Here is a 27,744-nt window from a genome sequence, read left to right as displayed (position 1 = left end):
GCTGGAGGATGTTGCAGGCAGCAGAACGTTCTCCACGGCGTCTCCAGACTGTCACGTGTGTCACATGTGCTCAGTGTGAAGATGCTTTCATCTGTGAAGAGCACAGGGCGCCAGTGGCGAATTTGCCAATCTTCGTGTTCTCTGGAAAATGCCAAACGTCCTGCACGGTGTTGGTCTGTAAGCACAACCCCCACCTGTGGACATCGGGCCCTCATACCACCTTCATGGAGTCTGTTTCTGACCTCCAGCAGACACATGCATATTTGTGGCCTGCTGGAGGTCATTTTGCAGGGCTCTGGCAGTGCTCCTCCTTGCACAAAGGCGGAGGTAGCGGTCCTGCTGCTGGGTTGTTGCCCTCCTACGGCCTCCTCCACGTCTCCTGATGTACTGGCCTGTCTCCTGGTAGCGCCTCCATGCTCTGGACGCTACGCTGACAGACACAGCAAACCTTCTTGCCACAGCTCACATTGATGTGCCATCCTGGATGAGCTGCACTACCTGAGCCACTTGTGTGGGTTGTAGACTCCGTCTCATGCTACCACTAGAGTGAAAGCACCGCCAGCATTCAAAAGTGACCAAAACATCAGCCAGGAAGCATAGGAACTGAGAAGTGGTCTGTGGTCCCCACCTGCAGAACCACTCCTTTATTGGGTGTGTCTTGCTAATTGCCTATAATTTCCACCTGTTGTCTATTCCATTTGCACAACAGCATGTGAAATGTATTGTCAATCAGTGTTGCTTCCTAAGTGGACAGTTTGATTTCACAGAAGTGTGATTGACCTGGAGTTACATTGTGTTGTTTAAGTGTTCCCTTTTATTTTTTTGAGCAGTGTATATAAGCCCCATGATGGAATGCCCATTACTGCTGGACACGTATTAAACCATCATTTATTCACTTACTTTACTTACTTTAATAAAATATGACAGTTGTGTATATTACTTAGTTTTTTTGTTGTCTTTTCTTATTTTTCATTCCGTCATCATCTGATCTCTGCTCAGACAGTAGCAGCCAGCCAGTCAACCATCTAACGTTATCTCACGTTTCTGTGGTGAACTAGGTTGATTATTTGCCTAATGAAAACTTCCAATCAGCCCAACGTCCCACATAGTTCTTGACAAATTCTCTCGTAAATAGTTTGATTTCTCCCTGGAGAAGACGGCGCGTTGAGCTCACTAACTAAATGGAATTCAAGTAATTGAACCAACGTCGGTCAATTAGTTGTTAAATAACCGAAAGGAAGCTCAACATTTTAATTAATGGCTTAGCGCTATTCACAAAACTCAACATCTTGGAAAGAGAAGTTACTGGACAAAACCATTTTTTGTTGACGTTTAGCTGATTTATGTCGATTTAGGAGACTACACTTTAGCTGTAAATAGACATCCATTTTGTGTCACAATTCGCTTCATATATCTTAACTATTAGCCATGTCTGCTACTTCCACTATAGTCAGCATTTTTCTTTCAGCCATGCTTTCTGGTTGTAAAATAGCATTTAACTTCAATTATTAATGTCAGATTACACATATAAACTCAGATTTTACGACTAAGCATTTAGATGGCTCCTTGGAAAGTCCTCCGTGCTCTCAGGAGTTACGGAGCCCTGAAATATGCATGGCTTCTGAACACACAACTGCAGATGGTCATGCTCCTTATTTACCAACAGTAGAGCCGAAGACAAACTGCACTTCCCCCGTAAATGAATGTCAAGTATAATGTATTTTTCATTCATTGTTTAAATTATGGTAAAATGTACAGTTGAAGCTTTCGCAACATGCCGTTCTGCATGACGATGTCAGTGGAGGCTGCTGAGGGGAGGACGCATCATAATAAGGGCTGGAACGGAGAGAATGGAATGACATCAAACCATGTGTTTGCCGTATTTGATATCATTCCACTTACTCTCCTGCCATTACCACGAGCCCATCCTCCCCAATGGAGGTGCCACCAACCTCCTGTTATCCATACACTCTCAAGACAGGGAGCGTGTTCTGTTGACAGTGACCCACACCCCTCAATGCTATGTCCCCTGTCTCTCAATGACACATTTTTTATTTATTTAACCTTTATTTAACTAGGCAAGTCAGTTAAGAACAAATTCTTATTTGCAATGACGGCCTACCCCGGCAAAAACCGGACGACGCTGGGCGAATTGTGCGCCGCCCTATGGGACTCCCAATCACGGCCGGATGTGATACAGCCTGGGTTCGAACCAGGGACTGTAATGAAGCCTCTTGCACTGAGATGCAGTGCCTTAGACCGCTGCGCCACTCGGGAGCCCAAGTCACTTTTACCGCAATGCTGTAGCCTGAGAACCTGACCTCATCTCTCCAGTTTCCAGGAAATCTTCTGTTCTGTTTGCCATTACCATAGCCTTGAGTTAGGTGTTACTATGGCAACCTGCTGTGAACGGAGGTGTGAGTGAATTGTGCAGTAATCCACTGGGCCACTGGCATTCTGAGAAACGCTGCTCTCTCTCTCTTGTCTGGTAATAGAGGCCTCTCTCTCCGTTCGTTTTGGCTTGCTGCTTGAGCCTCATCTCTGAATGGGAATAATGTGTCAGAGGGGATTTGAAGCATCTTCAGGCTGTCACTTTCCTCCGTTACAAGACACCAACCAGCCGTTCACATGTTACCTGTATGTGACTTACTCAAGCACACTCAAATGACAGTAATGAGTTTAACATTCTGTTCACAGCTGGGTTTTAATAAAACTAGAATCAAACATATTTTGATTAACACAGGGCATACTGTCATGGTGTTGTGTCTGTGTTGTTCCGTCAGACTCTACGGGAGGAGAAGCAGATGTATGAGAAGGAGATGGTAAACATGCGTGCCAAATACGAGGACGACGCCGCCCACTTCAAAGAGTCACAGACCCGGGCGCTGGAGGAGCTGTCGAAAAAACACCGGACCACCCTGGAGAACACACAGACTACTGCCGAGACGGAGAGGAGCTGGCTACTGGCCGTAAGAAGAGTGTATACACACACACACACACACACACACACACACACACCTTAGGTAACACTGCACTGAATCTATGCAACACACACACACACACACAGCAGTGAAACTGAACCTACACACCTCAGCAATGGGATGGGATTGGGATTTCCACTGTAGAAACGATCACTTCACCTCCAAGATATGATTTGCTATGATTTGGCTATTGTTATAAATAGCAAATGGCCTTTGCTTACGGGGTAATATATTAACTAATTGCATTATTGTGCATATCTATACCAAACTACACTCATCTGCTTGTGCAGTGCACAGTGCCATTACAACCACCCTAATGAACCAAGTCACACAGGATCCAACAGCAAGACTACAACAGTTGAAACAATGATTCTCTTCTACTAATTGAATGTGGGGATAAGAGAAAAGGTCAATGCTGAGTCTGAACCTTATTATTATGAAAGCCCAATGATTACCAGTTTGAAATGGGTTTTTAATTAATCACGGACTACAAACAGCTGGTGGAACCACTCTGTAAAGACCGAGAAAGAGAGCCGTGGAGAGCCAGAAAGAGGGAGAGGAGAAGGGAGAGCGAGAGAGACTCATTACCATGGGCAGAACAGCTTATCTTTCCTCCAAGTCCCTCCATGTCATTTGCATGCATGAATTCCAGGCTTTTCTGTGCTGGTTTGGCTCTACAGCTTGTCAGAGCTACTTGTCAAGGCAGTCCCATGAGTGTTGAGAACAGCTCTATGCTGGTATAGCTTTGACTACCCGCAAGTGCTGCCTTCCATTCCACACAGAACACATAAGTGCTGCCACTATGGATGTCTAGTGGTTTAAAATCATACAGAAAGAGATTGGTTATATTGGTTGACAACAGACCCATCCAAAAGAAAATCTAGTTTCCTTGCTGTAATGTGGTTTGTCACCAGTCTCCCTCAGCTTTTAGGGCCCTGTTTTGCTCAGTTCTTGATTAGGTATTTCTCTCTGTTCAGCCTTCTCTGTATGAGAGCCCACTGCAATGTACCTCCACCATGTCTGTGTCTCTCAGGTTGTCTCTGTGTCTCTCAGGTTGTCTCTGTGTCTCTCAGGTTGTCTCTGTGTCACTCAGGTTGTCTCTGTGTCACTCAGGTTGTCTCTGTGTCACTCAGGTTGTCTCTGTGTCACTCAGGTTGTCTCTGTGTCACTCAGGTTGTGTCTGTGTGTCCCAGGTTGTGTCTGTGTGTCCCAGGTTGTGTCTGTGTCTCTCAGGTTGTGTCTGTGTGTCCCAAGCCTGTGCCTGCCTCTTTCCCAGTGTGTTCTCTGTGTGTGTCAGGGCCCAGAGCTCTGCTGCCTCAGCTCCAGTCCTGCAGGCAGTAGAGCAGTGCCGAGCACCCACGCCTCGTTAAAAACTACCATGACAATTCTCCCCACCCCACTGTTCCAGGACCTGCTCTGATCAGCCCAACCACTCAAACACACACACTGTTCCAGGACCTGCCTATGCCGAGGTATTGGAGATGCTGACAGAACCTGGCTCTCACTCTATTAAATAATTACTTTTTTTCTTCTTTTTTTTTCTATCTGCTTGAAAACATCTGCTGCAGTGACATGACTAAACTGTCTGTTTTGATATCCCTAACTGATAACATATTCAATTAAAGTACTTAAAAGACATGCACGATTGACTCAGCCAAAATGCAATTAGTCATCTTTTTATTTCTCAGCTCGGTAGCTGCCAAAGGCTCCTGTCAACTCGTCCCTCTCCAACATGGTTGCAGGATTTACTCTTTATGTAACAAAATACCGGCCAAATGACAGATGTTGGGTTAAGCCGATGTAATTAGCCAGTCCCTTGTTTATATCAGGGCCGGCCAACCTAACACCATTGTGGCCTCTACTCTCTGGCAATTTGAAGGATGACAGTGGCTTTCCTCATGGGCTTTGGAATGTGTGTACGTGCGCGGGTGTCTCTGACACACAATGACCCTGTTAATTCTTCATAGTCGACACATTTTCCACTGTTTCTCCTTCTTGTTTTAAATGGGAGGAAATGGAGGTAACGACCCCTCTTGTTCTTCCACCAGGATGCTATTTGAGCTCCGGAGTCTCATCGGCAGAGGAAGACTGTGATTACACCTGTCTGCACCTCACCAGCTGCTTTCAGGAACCTTATCGCAGGCAGACAAACGTTGGTTGATCCCGTGTGTGTGTGTGTGTGTGTGTGTGTGTGTGTGTGTGTGTGTGTGTGTGTGTGTGTGTGTGTGTGTGTGTGTGTGTGTGTGTGAGAGAGAGAAATTCTCCATCTATCATCTCTGCTCCTTGCTCTCTCAAATGGGAATGGAGAGAGCGGAGAAAGGAGAGCATAATGAAATGGGTCTATGTTTGTGCGGCGGTGAGTCATTGTAGTTGCAAAGAGCAGCTTGACAAGGCCATGTGGCGGCAGCTGACATCATATTTTGGGCCAACTCCCCCAGGCTCTTCCTCCGCGTACAGCAGAGAGTCATTTTGTCGTCAGCACCAAGGTGCGGGATGGACTTTTAGTTTGGACACTGAGATAGAACTAGTGACTAGTCAAACTACCGTGGCCCGGCTGACAGACTTTGTGTGGCACACTAAACGTTTAGAAGCTTTGAAGATTTTGCACTATTCAAGAAGCGTGGGAAATGGGAACTCAACGTCTTCGCACACACATCCCTTAACTTGACACCCAGTGTAAAAAAGATACATAGGGGAAGACTCTTAACAAGATTAAATGCATAATGTCATACACTCTTGTTGGGATGGGATCACGAAACATATATGAGCTCCTATTTGTATATGTGAGTGCAGAGAAGGATGAAAGCGCTAAACGATGTATCCTTAACCTACCAGACACGTACCTACAGTGTGCAGCGCAGTACTCAGCCTCACTTAGGCCATCGCGCTGACCAGTCTTCTGCTCATATATAGACCTTTTGAGATTGCACTTTGAAGTGTCTGTTGGACATTCCATTTTGGGTCATTGGAAAGCATGAACTGAAGTTACAGAGGGAAAGGACCATGCTGCAGTGTCAATCCCCTTCTGTATCAGAGGAACCTTTAATATTGGAGTGGACATGGTTCACATAGTAGTCTGTCACTAGTCAGCTCAATGGATTTAGAGTTTGGCGGTCATTGATTTAGCTCCAAGGCGTCCTTTCAGAGTTTATTTTATTTTACCTTTATTTAACTAGGCAAGTCAGTTAAGAGCAAACTCTTAAGAGTAAAATACTAGTCATAGTGTTTTTATGAAAGTGGTCAAGACTTCTGTTTTCGTAGAAGATGTAGGCCTATATGAAGGGGTTTGAACAATGTCCTGTCCACAGTTGAATCAGCGCTGACGTTAAGAGATGCAGAGCTGTTGAGAATTTCATGAGAAAAATCATCTTTTTGGCATTTCCATGCCTGGTGCTAAAAATGCCACTCATTCCCTCCATCTCATTGGCCGGTCCCTGCGATGGTGATGTCTACTGATTTATATTGTCACTTTGGTGTCGTCTACTGGCACAAATATCCTGCAATGAGAGTGAAATGGTACACTAGCGATCTATGCCATACGAGAAATGTCTGAAGGCTGCATTTGATCTGTGATATCGCACCGTCACAGCGAAAGATCCTTCCTCCCTGCAAATGGAATTCCATAATGTGACATGACTTTTATCAGTAAACGCTGCATCATTTATTTGCTTTGCAGACATCCTTGTCTTGAGTGGCCTGACGTTGCTTAAATAATGAACTCACTCATGTCATCTGTTTTCCCAGCAGGATATTAACCACCTGCCCAGGGGTACCACATTTAATGTGTCACTCGTGATTTAAACACACACACACACACACACACAACCTCCTAAATATAACAGCTCTCACTACAAGCCCTCCTCCAAAGCGCTCCACTGAATCCATATTACCGGATTTTGTAACAACGATGCTGACAAAACTCTTTTTATTAGTTTATTCATGTGAATAATGCCAGCTATTGTCCTTTCATGTACTATTCATTCCCTTTAAACTGGAATTGATTTTCCTCATTGATTTTCCTCTAAAAGCACAATTATTGCACCCATATCTACAAAGTATTTTCAATTCATAAAAAGCCTATAATATTGTAAGCCCTGTAATGGTTATTGTGCTGGTATTATTATAACAGTCTTTGTGGTTTGTCTACAGGAAATGGAGCAGCAGTTTGAGAGGGAGAGGCTCTCATTGGTGGAGCAGAAGAACCATCTCAGACAACAACTGGACAGCCTGAGGGAGGAGCTCGCCGCCAAACTTGAACAAGTCAATCAGGAGGTCAGTCATGAGTCACTCTACCTATCAGATCTCTCCTCTTTCTCAATTCATTTTGACCATGTGGTCAGACACAGAATTAGAATTACTGGTGCTAATTGGTGATCTTAGAATTTTGATGCTTTCGATTCTCAGAAAACAAACCTGGTTTGAAAGGAAAATAACAGCAGGAATGTATGTCTTGGCTCATTTGAAGTGCAGTTTCCCAACTCTACTGAAGAGAATGTCTAGGAGTTCATTACAGCTGGTTAAGATGTTAAGGCCTCTCTGAGCACTGAGATAGACTTCTAGAGAACAGCTGCTGATGTGTCGAGTGTGTCTTGACTATTTTCAAAAGCAGATTCCCAATTGTAATTTATTACAAAAGGGAATATATTTGACTCTACTTTATTACAGCTGTTTTTAAAGCCTGTCTGGGTACTGTGGTGTATGATAGACTTCTAGCCTTTATTCTTGTTCTGTGCTGAGTGTGGGTCTGTTCTCCCTCCCTCCCTGTCCCTCCCCTGTGTGCAGGTGTTGCGCCTGCAGGAGCTGGTGAAGGAGGGTGAGCAGGGCATGGGTTCAGCAGAGGGACACATCTCCAACCTGAAGGAGGCCCAGGACAAACTAGTGGAGGAGTTGGACGCTACCAGGGCCAGACTGAGAGAGACCAGCAACCTGCTGACCGCCCTGCAGGTGAGAGCACTGTTACAGCACACACACGCACGCACGCAGGCAGGCAGGCAGGCAGGCACACGCAAACACACACAAATAGATTGTTATGGGTCCTTGGTGGGTTTACCTCATCAGGGAGCCATTGGATTCTCCAACAGGAACCCTAATGATTTTCCTTCCTCATTCCCTCTTCTGACCAGGTATTTATTGATTGTGTATTAAGCTTATTTACGGGGGTAATAAAGTTTATCTGTACTGAATTGCCTTGAGTTTATTCCCTTCTATCACGTCCACCCGCTTTGTCCCAGAATCCAATTCTTCATATGCCGAGCAGGCTTTCCAGCCGCTTTGTCCCAGATTCCAATTCTCCATATGCCGAGCAGGCTTTCCAGCAGCTTTGTCCCAGATTCCAATTCTTCATATGCCAAGCAGGCTTTCCAGCAGCTTTGTCCCAGATTCCAATTCTTCATATGCCAAGCAGGCTTTCCAGCAGCTTTGTCCCAGATTCCAATTCTTCATATGCCAAGCAGGCTTTCCAGCAGCTTTGGGTTGACATACCTAATCAGGCTCAGATTGTACATTTTGTTCTCCTCTTTAAGGAGCCCATGTGGCATTAGCACTTCATTATGCCATTGACCTTCTGAGGCTCCCCTCTCTCCTCTTCCCTCTCTCGCTCCCTCGCTCTGGTCCTGCGTAATGAAGCAGGCTGTAGTCTGAATTAGTGTCAGGGGAAGTTTTGGAGCGTCATTGATGGTAGTAGGTCCAGGCTGTTTTTCCTCTCCTCTGACTGATCACACAGAGCACAGAGCACCCATGTTCACACAGGCCGACAAGATCCTCATTGGTAGTAATGTGTGTTGACTCCTGTCCATACAGGGTTAGATCTCATGCTCAATTTTGTTGTTTATCATGAGAGTTAATATCATTCACCCTTTCTCTCTTTATTCCTGTCTTTCTGTCTTTCTCCTAACCTCGTCTCAGGGAGAGATGGAGGCCCAGAAGAAGCAGCACGAGGCTAAAGTCATCACTATTAAAGAGGACGAGAAGCTCAAGATGGACAAGATGGCGCTGGAACTGGAGCTCAAGTGGACCGAGACGTTAAGGTGTGTGTGGTGTGTGTGCGTACATGCATTTCTTGTTTTTGGGTCTGCCTTGGCCCTGGGGTTAATTTGGTTGAGATGTGCCAAGGATGGCGATGGAGAAGTTAAGTGAAAGAGTGAATCCAGCTTCATACTAATAATAGCAGTCCAGGGCTGGTCTCTCCCCAGCAGGAGGTCCTTCTCTCCCTGGCTCAGAGGATTATGAATGGACAGCTTCATTTAAAAAGAGCCAGTGCTGCAACACAGATTATGACCACTGAAAAGGCCATTGGAATTATCTTTAGAGGGCTCCGCGTCCACACAGATCATTAGAGTAATAATAACACTAATAATGCTGTACTTGTAAGTACTGTAGCGAGCTAGGTCACACATTGAGTTTGTGTGCAAGTGAAAGAGGAGGAGATGAAGATGATGAGAAATTATACTGCCCCAAAATATGGTCCTTCATTTTTCACAACATTTGTTCAGCCGTTGCCCTCGTCTACCTCTAAATGTGTTTTTCGTCTGAAGCAAAAGCGGTTGTTTTACCAAGGGATTTGAGCCCGAGTGACAACAAGGCTGTGACAAGCCACTGCTTATGAATGTCAAGTGTAAAAACATTTTGTTGGCACAATAAAGGGCCATTTGAATCTCAATGTCGACCACAGCGCATCAGGGACATGTGAATCACGGTGTGAACAGAACTGCAGCTCAGAGATGTGACACTGGAGATGAGGAGGAGGAGGAGGAAGTTCATCCTAGCTCATCAGTCCAATTAGTGTCTCTCTCCTTTGCTGGGGTCAATGTTAATACAGCATTAGGGATGCCTGATTACCAGGAAGGCTCTGCTACACATGGACTTCTACAATAACACCATCCAGATCAGCTCAGTTTCCTCCTGTCCTCCTCTTTATCTGGTGTACTGTAATTAGGTTTCATTTACCCTCCTCTCTCACAATGTTCATATTTCACAGTTGCATTCCCCTTCAGCTCCTTTTCATTTTGTAATTTGTAAGTTATGCATTTTACATGCTCTTTAGTTCTGACAGCATTTTATTAAGTGAGATAGTAATTAAAACTAAATTGAAGACTGCTTTTTCTCTAGTAAAGCATAATGCAAAACACAACCCCCGGGGGTTCTGATTGTACTTGCATGTCGAACTCGAGCCAACATGCCACTCAGGGAGAGCGAGAGAGAGAAAGAGAGAGGTGAATGCAGAGGGAGAGATATTCCCATTTTCCTCCTCCCTCCTCTGTTCTAGGCCCTTCTCAGTAGGAGGAGGTGCTAAGGAGCACCTCTCTTTCATGTCCTGTGACGGACTGTCAGACACATCTCTCCTCCTGCTGGTGATGTGGAGCGAGATACAGCAGCAGAAATACCCACATTTAAAGTCTCCTCTCTCTGTTTACCTTATGTAATAGTGGGCTTGACCATGAACGGCATTAGCAAGAGGGACAATGCAGATGGGCGGCACCACCCGACCGCACCGCAGCGTCTATGACAGCCGCCACGCACACCTGCACAGAGAACACATGGAGAATACACACACACAGAAAATGATTGAACACAGCTGGTCTGGCTCTGTGTATGTTCTGAGAGAGAGAGTCCTTTAAGGTCCACCATTCCAGACGGTTAGAATAGAACAGGGAGCTTCGCTACTGTGTGTTTCATTGCGGTGATGTCAGAACTGGGTATAATGAACATCCACAGTCAGTTTCTATTTGAGATTTACCTCAGTCAAATGAAAGCTTTGTGAGAGATGCAGTTATTGGTGTTGGTGTTCCCCAGATGTGGGGGAAGAAATGATATTGCTGTTTAGACAGTCAGTTGATAGAGTCACTGACGTAGCACACATCCCCGTAGACCCTGCAAGGCGGGGGGGCTCACGAGCTTTGTTGTTGGGTTAGGGTCCCCCTGAAGGTCAGGCCACCCAGAGAGCTAATGAACATGTCATAAGCCATGCATTTTTGGGGTGGAATTACAGGAAATTAGCTTGAAAACTGCAACAATGTCTCTTAGCCTCATGGCAAAATATGTAGAATTACAGGAAATTAGCTCAGGGATTCTTGAAAGTCAGGCTAATCCTTGTCCAGCAGGGAAACAACATTTTTATAGTTGAAAAAAAAAATGTTGCATTATTTGAGCTTGTGTATGTACATTTAAGGGAATTTTTATAGTAAAATATAAATGTGGAGAATTTTCTAAATACTTTCAATTACTAGTAATTTCATATCGCCTCTATGCCTGGAAATTCCCTTGTCCTGTCACGATCGTCGTAAGAAGGGTACCAAAGCGCAGGGTGGTGTGAATGCATCATTTTAATGGATGACGAAAACACGAAGTAAACTGAACAAAACAATAAATGAACAACGATCGTGAAGCTATATACCAAATGTGCTGACACAAGCAACTAACATAGACAATCATCCACAACCCACAATGACAAAACAGGCTACCTAAATATGGTTCCCAATCAGAGACAATGACTAACACCTGCCTCTGATTGAGAACCATATCAGGCCAAACACAGAAACAGACAAACTAGACATCCAACATAGAATGCCCACTCAAATCACACTCTGACCAAACAAAACCTAAAAACATACAAAGCAAACTATGGTCAGGGCGTGACATGTCCAGAGCAAAGGATCCCAATTTCAAACTTTAAAAAAACAACTGCCAATCATGGATATTAATGAGAGGTCGACCAATTATGATTTTTCAATGCCGATACCGATTATTGAAGGACCAAAAAAAACAATACCGATTTAATCGGCCATTTTTAACATTTAAATTGATTTTTTTTTAAACATTTTTTGTGTGAATTTAAGAAAAATAAATCTTTATATATATATTTTTTTGCATTTTTTTATAAATATATATTTGTAATAATAACAATTACAACAATACTGAATGAACACTTTTATTTTACCTTAATATAATACATCAATAAAATAAATGTAGTCTCAAATAAATAATGAAACATGTTTAAATAATGCAATAACAAAGTGTTGGAGAAGAAAGTAAAAGTGCAATATGTGCCATGTAAAAAAGCTAACATTTAACTTCCTTGCTCAGAACATGAGAACATATGAAATCTGGTGGTTCCTTTTAACATGAGACTTCAATATTCCCAGGTAAGAAGTTTTAGGTTGTAGTTAGTTATTATAGGACTATTTCTCTCCATAACATTAGTATTTTATATACCTTTGACTATTGGATGTTCTAATAGGTACTTTAGTATTGCCAGCCTAATCTCAGGAGTTGATAGGCTTGAAGTCATAAACAGCTGCTGGTAAATGCAGTAAAGCGCTGTTTGAATGAATGCTTACGAGCCTGCTGCTTACCACCGCTCAGTCAGACTGCTCTATCAAATCATAGACTTAATTATAATATTATAACACACAGAAATACGATCCTTAGGTCATTAATATGGTAAAATCCGGAAACTATCATTTCGAAAACAAAATGTTTATTTCTTTCAGTGAAATGCGGAACCGTTCCGTATTTTATCTAACGGGTGGCATCCATAAGTCTAAATATTCCTGTTACATTGCACAACCTTCAATGTTATGTCATAATTGCGTAAAATTCTGGCAAATTAGTTCACAACTAGCCAGGCGGCCCAAACTGTTGCCTATACTCTGACTCTGCGTGCAATGAACGCAAGAGAAGTGACACAATTTCCCTAGTTTAATATTGCCTGCTAACATGAATTTCTTTTAACTAAATATGCAGGTTTAAAAATATATACTTCTGTATATTGATTTTAAGAAAGGCATTGATGTTTATGGTTAGGTACAGTGGGGCAAAAAAGTATTTAGTCAGCCACCAATTGTGCAAGTTCTCCCACTTAAAAAGATGAGAGAGGCCTGCCATTTTCATCATAGGTACACTTCAACGATGACAGACAAAATGAGAGAAAACATCCAGAAAATCACATTGTAGGATTTTTTATGAATTTATTTACAAATTATTGTGGAAAATAAGTATTTGGTCAATAACAAAAGTTTATCTCAATACTTTGTTATATACCCTTTTTTGGCAATGACAGAGGTCAAATGTTTTCTGTAAGTCTTCACAAGGTTTTCACACACTGTTGCTGGTACTTTGGCCCATTCCTCCATGCCAACCAATGGTTTTCACAGCATTTCTCTGTTATTTTGAGATTAGCTAAAGCTGCAGTATGAGGGGAGAGATGGTCTACAATGCTGTTCATATCAATATTTTATATTTTGATGTTTCTGAAGTGATATTTTGCTGAAAAGGCTAGCATGAGGGACAAGTAGCTATCCACAATGAGATGCGTTTTGACAAAAGTCACCCAACCTTGTAAGTTACCTAGGTATAATCAATCAATCAAATGTATTTATGATGCCCTTTTTACATCAGATGATGTCACAAAGTGCTTATACAGAAACCCAGTCTAAAACCCCAAACAGCAAGCAATGCAGATGTAGAAGCACTGTGGCTAGGAAAAATTCCTTTGAAAGGCAGGAACCTAGTGAAAAACCTAGAGAGGAACCAGGCTCTGAGGGGTGGCCAGTCCTTTTCTGACTGTGCCAAGTGGAGATTATAAGAGTACATGGCCATTAAGACAGATCAAACGTTCATAGATTACCAGCACCTCAGGAGTAAATGTCAGTTGGCTTTCATAGCTGAGCATTCAAAGGCCGAGACAGCAGGTGCAGTAGAGGGGGAGAGAGAGGGATGAAAACAGCCGGTCCGGGACAAGGTAGCATGTTCGGTGAACAGGTCAGTGTGTATAACTAACAGGTCATGGTGTATAACTAACTAGCTAGCAACTAACTAGTTCAATTTCTCTTACGATTATAAAGGATGATGATGCTGAATGAACATGGTAGCCTCGCCGCGAGCTCCTAGAAAACTTTGCAGGTTTCTACTTTTTCTAGTGTGTTCTCTCATTTTCTTGCTCTGTTTGTTTAATGCATTACTTCATACACCCAGGTAGAACTATTGGAATATGAATTGCTTGGTACTCACCATCCACCCGATCTTCCTGAATTCCCAGAGACAGCGGAAACAATGTTCTAGCCTCGTCAGTGAGGTACCGGGTAGCCTGGGAGTCCTACCGGATAGAAGAAAACAAAGACGCTGATGGAGAGGCAGACGTGGAGGGGTCTTAGTGCGATTGAGACGCCGGGCGACCGTCCTCCATTACATTGTATACTACTCATTAGTGAATTAGCTTGACAAACTCAGAACGAGGATCTCCTTCCAGACGGACATCAGATTCTGCAACATATTTTTCAGTTTTTCTGAGACTTGGCTTTCCTCCGACATTCAAATGGATTATATTCAACTAGCGAGTTTTACAGTTCATCGAGCAGATAGGAAGTGGGCTCTCTCTGGCAAGAACAAAGGCGGTGGTGTCTGCTTCATGACCAGTAACAAGTATTGCGATTGGCGCAATGTACAGGAACTTCAAAGGTTCTGCTCTCCAGACTTTGAATAGTTGGTCATCAAATGTTGCTCTTTTTATCTTCCCGAGAGAGTTCTCGGGGATTATCACCATGGCTGTGCACATCCTGCCCAAAAGCAGACACCAATCGCATTGCACTGGATACTACCCTCACGCACCTGGACAAAAGGAATGCATACTTTGAGGATGATTTTTGACGGGCCGTCCCCAGGTGTTGAAGGTAGGCAGCAACACCTCCTCCAGACTGGTCCTTAACACAGGGGCCCTACAAGGGTGCGTCCTCAGTCCCCTCCTGTACTCCTTGTATACCCAGAGATGCATGGCCTTACACAGTTCCAACTCAATTATATATTTCACTGACAACACGAGAGCAGTATGCCTGATTACCGACAATGACGAGGAGGTCTGCACTCTGACGGCGTGGTGCCAGGTAAACAACCTCTCCCTCAACGTCAGCAAAACAAACGAGCTGATTGTGGACTTCAGGAGGAACCAGGCTGGGCATGCCCCCATCCTCGTCAACGGAGCTACCGTGGACACGGTCAAAAACGTCCCTGGCCAACTGCACTACGCCACTGGATGGAGTCCATTTGTGACTGACTGCTTGTCATCACTCTGGTGTTCAGAGTGAAAGCTTGGATCTCAATAGGAATGTCACACTGACGTAATTCCTCCATTCTCGCTATACCCTCCCATTCTCCTCCCTCTACATGCTCCACTGTCCTTCTTCCATTATCCCCTACTGCCTACACTCCTCCATCCTCTCTGTCTTCTCTACATTCTCACCACTTCTTCCTTCCCATCTCCTCTGCACACCAGGTGCTGAGTGCCCTCCTAGGTAATTAGCCAGATTGGGGATTCGGGCATGGGTTATGAATATGAATGTGAGGCTCTTTACAATATAAAGGCCCTGAGAGCTGCGTGTCTGTGTTTTTTCTGAAGCGATGAGGATCAACACATGTCCTTGCAGAAGTGTCAGCAGGCTAAACCGGTGTGGTGCGTCATAGCACTCACTCACCCTGATGCTCATCTGGTGTTAGGAGGGACAAAAACACTGGTGGCGTCCTGCCCTTAACAACGTCATTCTCTGATAAATAACGATTAACATGCAGTCCACACTCCTACTAAAAGGTATTTGCAGCGCCGTTAAACATGTGGGCATTGGATAGCACTGAGATGGTGAGGTGGGAGATGTCTGCATGACGCCATGGGGAATTCTACACAGACGTACGCTCTGCTCTGTTCCCAAGGATGTGGACTCGGAACACCTCCAGAACTCCGACAGCCAGCGGCGTGCTGGAAATGTTCAGCAAATACAGGACATAATGTTGAGCTGTTAAAACTTCATAAGGCTAGGGGCCCCGCTAGCGGGACAAATTCCGGTGAAACTGGAGGGCGCACAATTCAAATAAATAATAATTAAAATTATGCATATTAAACATTTAGGAACATACAAGTGTCTTATATCATTTTTAAGCTTAAATTCTTGTTAATCTAACCGCACTGTCTGATTACAATAGGCTTTACAGCAAAAGCATGCCATGCGATTGTTTGAGGACGGCGATCCACATCAAAATATTTTTCCACCAGCACAAGTTTCATAAATTCACAAATAGCGATTTAAATATTCACTTACTTTTTGAAAATCTTCCTCTGATTTGTCATCCAAAGGGTCCCAGCTACACCTTGTAGTGTCGTTTTGTTAGATGAAAATCCGTCCTTATATCCCAAAAAGTGTTTAGTTGGCGCCATCGATTTGATTAATCCACTCCGTTCAACATGCAGAGAAAAGAATCTAAAAAGCTTCCGCTAAATTTTGTTAAATCAAGTCAAAATACGTTTCTATTTAATCCTCAGATACCCTAAATGTAATTAAACTATAATATTTCATACGGAAAGAAGTATGTTCAATAGGAAAAGAATATTAGCAGGTGCGCGTCCTCTTTGTCGCGTGCGCATAGACTGATTTCCAAGTCTGTATCCCAATACTAAAACTCATAATTCTTCCTCTTTTGGGAAGAAACAAGCCTGAAACCTTGAACAAAGATTACTGACATCCAGTAGAAGCCATAGGGATTGCATACTGGGAGCTAGATTGAATTATTTCCCTATACGTTCCAATGGTACCAATTATATGCATATCCTGGCTTCAGGGCCTGAGCAACAGGCAGTTTACTTTGGGCATGTCAGTCAGGCAGAAATGGAGTAAAATAGACCCTGTCCTGAAGTTAAAACCTCTTAGAGACCCTCTGTGTCCCAGGTGCATGCATTAACATCTTCGCTGTTATTCGGCCCCCGTCTCTCTCCTCTCTAATGTTCACTGTTAGTCGGCCCCCGTCTCTCTTCTATCTAATGTTCACTGTTAGTCGGCCCCCGTCTCTCTTCTCTCTAATGTTCACTGTACGCACAGTGTGCTCTGGAGATGAGTGCAAATGTATTATGTTTATTAAATATGCACGTAGTAGCAGATTTTTCTCTATTTTCTTTTTGCTGCTAACAATTGTCTTGGCTGTGCTGCGACGCTCATTCCAATGAGAAGTGGAGTTTGTGAAAGGGTCTTAAAACATGCCACAGATGAAATATTTACAGAGGGGGCTTTTCAAGCATGTGCTCTTGCACGCATGACTTGCATGATGTTCACCGGAATACGTCGACCTCACGTTACTGTAAACAGACCGCTGTTCTATATGATTTGCAGCAGCTTCAATTTTTGGGAATATATTACTACTATATTACTACTCCATGAAGTTATTTCCAGAAGGTTTTGCTTTCGGAGTCAAACTGACATTATTTCGATCTGCTGAGCCCTGGATAGTCATCATTATCTTGTGTTTATTTAATTTAATGGAAATTGTATGCATTTGTGTGTGTATGTGTGTGTGTGTGTGTGTGTGTGTCCACAGACAGGAGTGTAAGAAGCTGCGTGAGGAGCTAAGGGAGGATCATGAGGATGACAAGAGGGCAGCCCTCATCCAGCTGGCCCAGAACAAGGAGCAGGAGCTGGGCAGTGCCCGCGAGAGCTGGCACAGGAAGGTGGAGGACCTACTGGAGCAGGTAAGAGACAGTCCACCCACACCCTGCTGCACCAACTGGGTGTTGTGATATACACACTGGGCTGGGCTCCTGGTTAACTGGACAGTAAGAGGACTCTATCATTTCTACATCTGTCCACTATTATCATCAGTGCTAAGGTTTGGCTGAGATTTCTATAGGGATTTAATATACCTTAATGTCAATAACATAGGTCGTAAATGTTCACCACTTAACCCATCACATCATGAAACATCCATTTGGAAGTGTATGTCATACAATATTAAATCATCCACTTCCTTAATGTCCATGAATAGGCGGGTGGAGAGTGCTCAGGGCCTTGCCCTATGCAGGTAGCCATCACAATGAAAGACAGCTGAGGAACCTGTTCTGTTACCTTAGCTGTAACTCCCACTGCAGTTTTAGCCTGCACTGTCACTTACACTACAGTCTCTCCTCTCCTCTTGTGTATGAAGACACAACATGGTGAGTTTGAGCTTGTCATTTTAACCCCCTCTATTGGATATCTATTCAAATGATTGCGTTTTAAATCTTCCCAAACTGACACTGGCAGCCCTGTGAAGGGGACTGAATGGACCAAATATAATTCAAACTGAAACGTTTAAAGTACTTGAACTTGCTAATTGCATTAATATTCTACTTTACCCTCTTTATTTCCCCCTCACTGTACTGTATTTACAAACAAATACCAGTATATTTAACTGGTGGGAGTGGCTTGCATGATGCTGCTGTGTGTACTCGCTCTGGCTTGCAAGATGCTGGTTTCACTTCAGAGCGTCCATTTTCCTTTTGTTACAGTGTGCTGTACGCAGGTCAGGGTTTATTGTGGGCAACACTTGCAGTGTTGTGTTTTTTTCAGGATGAATAGAGTATTTTACCTTGGCTATATACCTTTATATACCTATATACCTGGGCTATTTACCTGGGCTATATTTTGGTTTGAAATCTCTGTTCTTTCTGAATGTACCGAAGTGTGTTTGGCTTCTCTCTTCACTCCTTGTCTCGAAACAGAGAGAGTTGTTGTAGAACCACTGTGACTGGTTGCTACAGCAGTGAAGCAACGCCATCCAGTTCACAGGCAACACGCATGAAACACTCATGACCTGAGTCTGCCCTCTTCTGAGCATGTATATTCTGTATATGCTCTGGAACTGATTCCTGGTGCACTTCCCACTGGACTGTTTTCATCTTCCTGACCCTGTGAAAGGTGTGTATTTCTGTTATTTTGATGAGACAGAATGACAGCCTCTCTGAGTGGCATGTGATTTTACTGTACCTCCTGCTCGGCTCTCTCTGCTGTGCCATAATAACTACAGTGCCTTCAGAAAGGATTCACGCTCTGTTACTTTTTCCATATTGTGTTGTGTTACAGCCTGAATTTTAATCCATTTGAAATGGATTAAATGTGTATATTCTTTCCCCCACTGGCCTACACACAATACCCCATAATGTCAAAGTGGAATTTTTGTTTTTTTAATGTTTTTACAAATTAATAAAAAATGTAAACCTGAAGTGTCTTGAGTCAATTAGTATTTATCCCCTTTGTTATGGCAAGCCTAACTATGTTTCGGAGTAAAAATGTGCTTAACAAGTCTCACTCTGTGTGCAATGATAGTGTTTAACATGATTTTGAATGAGTACCTCATCTCCGTATCCCGCACATACAATTATCTATAAGTTCCCTCAGTCGAGCAGTGAATTTCGAACACAGATTCAACCTCAAAGACCAGAGAGGTTTTCCAATGCCTCGCAAAGAAGGGCAACTATTGTTAAATGGGTAAAAAAAAAGCAGACATTGAATATCCATTTGAGCAAGCTATTAATTACACTTTGGATTCTGTATCAATACACCATGTCACTACAAAGATACAGGTGCCCTTCCTACCTCAGTTGCCGGGGAGAAAGGAAACCGCTCAGGGATTTCACCATGAGGCCAATGGTAAATTTAAAACAGTTCCAGAGATTATAGGAGAAAACTGAGGATGGAACATTGTAGTTTGTTACTCCACAATACTAACCTTATTGACAGAGTGAAAAGAAGGAAGCCTGTACAGAATAAAAATAATCCAAAACATGCAACCCGTTTGCAATAAGGCACTAAAGTAAAACTGCCAAAAAGGAGGCAAAGAAATTAACTTTATGTCCTGAATTTAAAGCTTATGTTTTGGGCAAATCCAACAGAACACATCATTGATTACCACTGATTATTTTCAAGCATGGTGGTGGCTGCATCATGTTATGGGTATGCTTGTCATCAGCAAGGATTGGGGAGGGTTTTTTTTATTATAAAAAGAAACAGAATAGAGCTAAGCACAAGCAAAATTGTATAGGAAAACCTGGGTTCACTCTTGGCATTCCAGGTGAAGCTGGTTGAGAGAATGCCAAGAGTGTGCAAAGCTGTCATCAAGTCTCCGGCTTGATGCTGTTTGCGCTCAGGTCCCAATGGAAGGCATAAAGTAACCTCTTATCCCTCTTCACAAGGAGTTGTGATTTTATCAGGGATGACGAGGGGTGCCATTTAGATAGCAGTCAAACATTTTGCCCAGCAGGAGATGACTTTGATAATGACTCTGTGCACACCAGTGAGTGAGCATTACAGCCTTACAGGCGCGCTTGTTCACTCCAAGGCAGTGTGGGTATTGATTCTATGAGAGGTGTGAATATCTTCTGTCAATGGCCCGACTTTGCACTGTCAACAGCAACCCACGGCTTGATCACCACTAAAACCCACTAGTCCCTCTCTGACATGAACCCACAGACACGTCCACTGACTCCACTTAGATCACTGCAGCCTGTCTGCCACATGCCCACCGTATCACTGTGTCCTCTGCTGCCCAGAGGCAAACTAATACACTCTCTGCATTATAACAGTTTGTCTTTGATCTGCCTCTGGCTTGATAATGTACTATGCACTTCGTACTGTTTGTTGTCCAAATGTTTCATTACGCAGATGCTGGAAATCAATGCATGTGGGGAGAAGGAGGGCATTCAGACAGAGATTCCGTTCTCAAAGACTTTGCTCCAGATTCTTCCTGGTAGCTAGCAGCAGAGTCATGGTGACTTATGGAGGTGTCACCACCATGGTTCTCTTCTTCCCATAAACTCCTCTCTTGCTCTGGGCCCAGTCAGTCTCATTATTCACAGTAATAATACTAAGTACTAATGAAGCCATGGCTGATTCATGTGGGATGACTGAGCTGTCATGTTGATCACACGTCCAATCAGTGCTGTATTGTACGTTACCAAAGGTTGCAAAGCAGCCAAAGTTGCTCCAGGACTACCATTTTGAAAGAACGATTTTCAGGGCGTAATGGAAAATGTCATTTTGTTGTAACATGTAACAAAAATGTAATGTTGTGTTGCTTCAGGTCATAACTGCCGTTAAAAATTGATATCTGTTTTTGTTGTTAACAAAGTAGGCATATGTTAATGAAGTATACAGACAAACAGCTATCTGTAAGAGAGATTATAATAACACACAGACAATCTGATCTAAACTCTGTTCTTCTCTATTTCCTCTCTTTCTCTCCCTCCCATCACTTTATCTCTCTCTCTCGTCCTCTCTCTCGCTCTCTCTCCCTTTACTTCCCTCCCTCTCATCAGATCTCGTTGCTGAAGCAGAGTCTGGAGATGCAGCTGTCTCAGTCGCAGAGCTCCCTGCAGCAGCTCCAGGCCCAGTTCAGCCAGGAGCGGGAGCACTTGAGCCAGCAGCTCCAGGAGCTGCAGCTGGAACACCAGCGCAGGGAGCACAGCCTACAGGAGGCCCACTGCTGCGCCATGCAGGACCTGGAGGAGACCCGCCAGCACGACCTCAAGGTGAGGCTCCTACCGGTCTGTCTACAAAGTCTCCGGTCATAGTAAATGTCCTGACCATCAGACCAACCCGATCACCACCAAGCCCAACCCCTTCTGTCTACTGGGGGATCTAGCCATGACATTCCCTCTGTCCCTGTGACATCACTACCTCTTATCTGTATCATTTGTACTTTATGCCCATTGACATGCACATTGCGACTCTGCTCTACAGGGTGCCCAACCCTCTTCCCTTTTACATATGAACTCTTTCAGCTTACAAGTGGTTAGAATCACTGCCAGTGTGAAAGCTCCCATCTGGTGACTTTAGAGCACTAGATTAGATATGAGGCATTATGGGCCAGTATAGGCTCTGATGTGTCAGTAAGACTGGATATCAGTCAGGTACACAGAATGAGGAGAGACAGTGAAGATTTACTGGTGACGTGGCCAAATGAAGTTTTGCAACAGTGAGTCCATCAACATTACCAGAGACGTGAAGGGGTTGACTCCTGAGCGGATCAGTGATTTGGACCTGACCCTGATTGCTGTCTGGGACACACACTATTTTTCAATTCTTCACCCTTCAAAACGAAAAGGCTACATCAGCATAGTATCTGATGGAATTACGATGCAACACATCTAATATTGTCCCAGGGTGTTAAATATGAGTAATGTGGTGCAGTAATGTAATAATATGGGAATGTTTTGGGAATCTGGCGTGGCATCTGTGTAATAGTAATTCAGATGGTGATGAGTTTGTTGTCAGCACAGCCGGGGGAAATACACTTGGGTCCATAAGCCAGTAACTTCATGCTCAGAGCCAACTCTTTTTTTAAAATCAGCCCCTCTGCTCATAGAGCTCTTTATAGGACATGAGAGTCATGAAGCAAGATGGAGCTATATCGATCAGCACGGGTCATGAATGTACTTCTATGGGTTCATGCTTGAAAGGCAGATTGTCAGTCAGACTCATGCATGGGTTAACTGTGTAGGTCTTTGTCAGGAAGACGATTGGCTCTGTTTAATTTATTCACTGGCGTTTACTAAGGAAATGCATCTGGGTGCAGGGTTCACTGTGGCACGATCTCAGCTGGAGCAAGCTGCATTTCCTCCTCGCAAAACAATTAATACTGGATAGCCAAAGAGTGGGTACCATTTTGTGGCAGAACAGATATGCCCAGCTCTCCGTCTTTACATATAAGACTTACTGACTGTACCCTAAAACACTGACATTTCAGTACTGATCTGGGCATTTCATAATCAAGGTTAAAGTATGAATCAGAACTTATTTATCAATCCAGAAAATACCCAGTACGTGAAAATAGACTTCTGAAAAATATAACGACATTCACATTTTCAAACACTGAATCTTTTCTTTCCAAAGAAAAGGGAACAAATGGGTTTTTCTGCACTCAACACACCATTATACAGTCAAGGCTGTTTTGAAATGCATTTAACCTTACTCAGAGGCTTCGTTTGAGATTCTAAAACCCTCGGTTGAAGTTTATGTTAAGGGGTCATGCAGGCGTTATGCAAAGCTGACACATTGTCCTTGAGCATTCTGTCTCACCTCTCCAGCCACAGATTGGATTAGAAGTATAAGACCTATGAGTCATCGGAGATTGAATGGGCCGAAAAGTCTTTCCTGTCTGCTAATGAAAGAACATAGCTCAAAAACCTTCCCTAGGAACACATTTATCTCAAGCTGTTCTCTCTGAAAAAGACGCTAGGTTGACTCAAAGTTGTTTCTTATAACCTTTTGCGGGGATAAATGTATTTGGGTTTAGTTTGTTCGAGACATGTTTTATGAGGAGAAAGTCATTTAGAGTGTCGTAAAGCAAACAGAACTGTCTTGTTTGAGGCATTAGGGACAAATTCAGTTTCTCCTTGCCTGCAGGAGGAACACACATCCCCTGATTGTATCTATTTGCATCACAAACTCTGTTATTGTTATAGAATAACTAATAAAATGCTAATTTTAACATCCAATCTAGATCTCTACTTTTTCACAGTAAAACATTTCCTGTAAATCCCCTAGTTCTAGATATGAACACACAATACAGTGTCTCTTGGGATTCTCGCAAACTATCGTTTTTTTCTCCGTTCAATCTTATTTTTAATTTGTGCACAGGCTGCAGACAGTATCAACTGCATGAATGAGACTGCGCACAGATCTAACAGACCCAGGGCTTTGGACCTGAGAGAAAATATATAGATCATTTACTAGCCTTGTCCCATACCATTGCCAACCAATACATGAATAAACACACTTAGGAATTAGCTCAAACACAAACACGACCTAAGGACCACCAGACTAACAATTAACATCTAGATACTACACTACGACTCTGACAAATAGGCATTGAAATAAGCCTTGTTACTGAGATACCAACAGCCATTCCCTCTAACTCCCATGTTTCTACAGTACATGGTTTGATATGGAACTTTGTTTGTGTGCGATGGGAGACTTTAGCTTGTTATCTATTCTAAAAGGGCTGCTGTCGCTACGGGGTTCTTCCCCCACTGAGGTTAGGAACATTGCTTTCTACTGAACTCTCCCAGCAGTAGCCTATTAGAGGCCTTGCTGCCTAGCCACAGAATGTCCCCCCTGACGGCCATTAGAATGATACTGACCTGACCTAACCTTTTACTTCTCCACAAGGACACTGTGCCGACACACACACACAGTGATGTGGCTCAACCACTAACTGTTGGATACAGTATTCAACAAACATAATTGCTAAGAACATCATGCCTCAGCTGATTTATTCTTGTTTACTTTGTAAGGCCTACCTATTTGATTTAATATTATACAAGTCATATGTTGATTGAAAGGCCCTGTTATCTTTCTATTTCCATCTAAATTGTGTTTTATCCCTATCAATCTGGTGTTGTGGCTCCTGTCTCTCTGTCTCTCTCTTCTCTCTCTCTACTCTCTATCTTTGTCTCTTTCTTTGTCTACCCCCTCCCTTCCTCTCTCCCTCCCCTGATTGGTGATTGTAGTGTGATATGAAAGGTGTATTCATGAGGTTTGACAAGTACCAGGTGTCTAGTGTTACTTTATGGAGCTGTGACCTTATCCTTGCCATGTTAACGGCTCTGTGTCTACTTAATTGAGTTTAGAGTGGCGTATTGTGTGCTGTTTTGCTTGCTGTTGCTGGAAAACCTTCCAAAAGCCCCAACAAGCTGCTGATGATATGCTTAAGTGCTAATTAATTGTAATATAATTCCATAGTGATCAGGAATAATGTTTAGAACACGTCTTTTGGCTCCATGGTACTATGCCACAGTCTGAGTACCTTTCAGCCTTTTTGTTACTGAACTGCACTTTGTCCAACAGCAACATACAGGTTGAGTTGAACTGATGCTGTTGCAAGATTCTCCCCAACTGACCTTTCTCTTTACCATCTGAACTCTTCATATATGTTTCAGACTTTCCCTACTAGCGATGAAAATAATGTTGTTGTTTTTTTCATTAACCAGCGCTGTCAACAAGATGAAAACCAGTTATCCGTGCCAAAACATTATATACAATGATTTGTATGTCATTAGTTTGTCCTTGTCCTAACCTGTGTGTGTCCCTCCTGACCTCTGAACTCGCGTGTGTGTGTGTAGAAGCTGGAGCATCGTCTGCGGCAGCAGCACCACATAGAGCTCCAGTCTGTGAGAGAGGCTCACAGACACAGCATTGAGACACTCAAACAGCAGTCAGAGCAGGAGCTGCAGACTCTACGCTTCGAGCTGGAGGACGAGGGCAAGGCCATGCTGGGTAAGAGCCATGCTGGGTTAGGGTCTGATGGGGGAATGGTTCTCCGGGTCTCACACTGGGTTAAGGGCCCAGTCAGGGAGGGGGCCACATCGGGTTGAAGCCCTAACAACGAAGGCCATGTTGGGTAAGGACCTTGAGAGAGAGAAAAGGCCATATGTAGTGATAGAGGACCATTCTAGGTAAATACTAGACTTGGTTGTAGCCTTTATAAAAAGCCATTGGAAGCTAGTGTTGCTAAACACAGCCTGACACTCCTCCCTTTAGGAATCAAGGCAATGCTGGAACATTCCATCACATAGCTCATTAGAAGCAGGAGATGTACTGTGTGATGAATGTGTTTTAATTAGCTAGAGGCGAGCTCCCTAAGGACCCTGTCTGTCTCTCTTATCTCTTTGGTTCCTAGCCTCTCTGCGCTCTGAGCTGAACCACCTCCATGCCTCGGCCATAGAACATCTACGGCAGACCCACCAACAGGAGACGGCTGCAGCTAAACTGGAGCTGGAGAACGCCCTGGAGGACAGCCGGACACAGGTCAGAGTCACCGGGACTTACTGGCATTCCACATATCACTTAGTTAACAGAGATAATGGAAACAATATGGATGGGCCAGCATTAGTTTGTACTACAGTATGATTGGATATTGACCATGAACAACATCATTGTAAAAAAATATGTTGGTATTGTAATCGCCTTTAACAGCAGGCAATTTTGTATAGTGGCTTAATGATGAGGTTAGACATTAGCTCAATGAATGAGGATGGATAATGATCTTAAAAAAGGGAGAAATAGTTTTAAAAAATCTAGATAATCCTTCTGTGCATTTTATTGTGCAGACTGAAATGCTTTTGCAAAAATGGCCATAGAAGAGAAATATCTCCCTTGGCAACAGCCCTTTTTTCTCTTCTCCACTCTGGCTTCTGTTGCTTGTATATTCACACATCTGAATAGCTGTGTGGCTTGTTGGATACAGCTTGAGCAAGAGTAATCAGTGGGTTGGAACCTGGGGTTCTGGCCTCCTAGAGAGAGAACAAGTGACGGCCTCCCTCCCTCCCACACACAGACAAACACACACACTCCACAGAAAGTGTATTTTAAAATGCTCAATACATCCTCCATTTGCTCCCGATTCCTCGACTTTCTGCAACATATCTGGGTGCTTTATAACACGAACACATGCGCTATTCACAGAAACAAAGATCTTAACTATTGCCTATTGTACATAACCAATAGCTTTGCCACACCCAGATTACAGTATGTGCAGTTTAAAAGATGGCAATGCGCACGGGGGAAGGCTGATGTGTCTGTTAGAGCGCAGTAGGTTTACCTCCCATAATACCAGCACTCTGAGCCGGTCCAACTCCTGTCAACGGGCTCTTCATCTCAGGCATAAATCACACTAATTAAGTCTAATGCCCTGGGTCCTCTCTCATCGCCATGGCAGAGCCAGATGTTCAGGACCAGGCACACAGCTGTTTCTGAGGGGACCTACCCCTACGCTAGTCAGCCTACAGCAAGGTCACAAGGCAAATACAAGTTCTACCTGCCAAATAAAAGAAGATACGAGCCAGGGTACCTACTGCAGTGCGAGCAGGTTCACTTTCCACAGTGACACATAAATCATCTAAGCCTCTTACAGCAGACAGGCCCCTATCACAACAGAAGCAGGCTACTATGTCAGTTATGACAGGGTTTTATTTTGTTTTTGTTTGTCTGACGATGAGGAAAATGGCCGTGGCAGCAAAGCAGAAATGTGTCCCAGCAAGCAATTTCAATGTGTGATCCATCTCCTGTTGTAATTTGAGGATACCTGGGGGAAAAACAGGGAATATATTGAGGTCTTTTGAGGTGGGATTCTAGCGCTGGTTTGACAGAATCAAATCAAATTTTATTTGTCACATGCGCCCAATACAACAGGTATTCATTCACCTTATCCACCTTACAGTGAAATGCTTACTTACAAGCCCTTAACCTACGATGAAGATTTAAGAAACATTCCTAATAAACAGGAAATAATAATAACAAATAATTAAAGAGCAACAGTAAAATAACAATAGTGAGGCTATATACAGGGGGTACTGGTACAGAGGCAATGTGTGGGGGCACCGGTTAGTTGAGGTAATTGAGGTAATATGTACATCTAGGTAGAGTTATTAAAGTGACTATGCATAGATAATAACAGAGAGTAGCAGCAGTGTAATGGGTGGGTGGGGGGGGGCAATGCAAATAGTCTGGGTAGCCATTTAATTAGATATTCAGGAGTCTTACGGCTTGGGGGTAGAAGCTGTTAAGAAGCCTTTTGGACCTAGACTTGGTGCTCCAGTACCGCTTGCCCTGCAGTAGCGGAGAGAACTGTCTATGACTAGGGTGGCTGGAGTCTTTGACCATTTTTAGGGCCTTCCTCTGACACCGCCTGGTATAGAGGTCCTGGATGGCAGGATGCTTGGCCCCAGTGATGTACTGGGCCGTATGCACTACCCTCTGTAGTGCCTTGCGGTCGGAGGCCGAGCAGTTACCATACCTGGTGGTGATGCTCTCAATGGTGCAACTGTATAAACTTTTGAAGATCTGAGGACCCATTCCAAATCTTTTCAGTCTCCTGAGGGGGAATAGGTTTTGTTGTGCCTGCTTCACGACTGTCTTGGTGTGCTTGGACCATGTTAGTTTTTTGGTGATGTGGACACCAAGGAACTTGAAGCTCTCAA

At 43.6% G+C, this 27,744-nt stretch overlaps 1 protein-coding gene across 6 annotated transcripts in view; it reads left to right on the top strand.

Moving 5' to 3' along the window:
- Window positions 1-27,744, top strand: part of LOC135505999 (protein FAM184A-like) — a 116,918-nt gene that overhangs the window by 61,480 nt on the left and 27,694 nt on the right. For all 6 annotated transcript variants that reach the window (XM_064925323.1, XM_064925326.1, XM_064925324.1 and 3 more), the window contains 8 exons: window positions 2,784-2,969; window positions 7,131-7,253; window positions 7,764-7,925; window positions 8,886-9,007; window positions 17,331-17,481; window positions 21,082-21,294; window positions 24,889-25,042; window positions 25,446-25,573. In XM_064925323.1, coding sequence (XP_064781395.1) covers window positions 2,784-2,969; window positions 7,131-7,253; window positions 7,764-7,925; window positions 8,886-9,007; window positions 17,331-17,481; window positions 21,082-21,294; window positions 24,889-25,042; window positions 25,446-25,573 — 1,239 coding nt within the window. The remainder of the gene's footprint in view (window positions 1-2,783; window positions 2,970-7,130; window positions 7,254-7,763; window positions 7,926-8,885; window positions 9,008-17,330; window positions 17,482-21,081; window positions 21,295-24,888; window positions 25,043-25,445; window positions 25,574-27,744) is intronic.

The sequence above is a fragment of the Oncorhynchus masou genome, chromosome 19, assembly GCF_036934945.1.
Source record: "Oncorhynchus masou masou isolate Uvic2021 chromosome 19, UVic_Omas_1.1, whole genome shotgun sequence".
Taxonomy (NCBI): domain Eukaryota; kingdom Metazoa; phylum Chordata; class Actinopteri; order Salmoniformes; family Salmonidae; genus Oncorhynchus; species Oncorhynchus masou.
The sequence above is the reverse complement of the archived record's forward strand: the minus strand, read 5'-3'. Positions and strand labels throughout refer to the sequence as shown.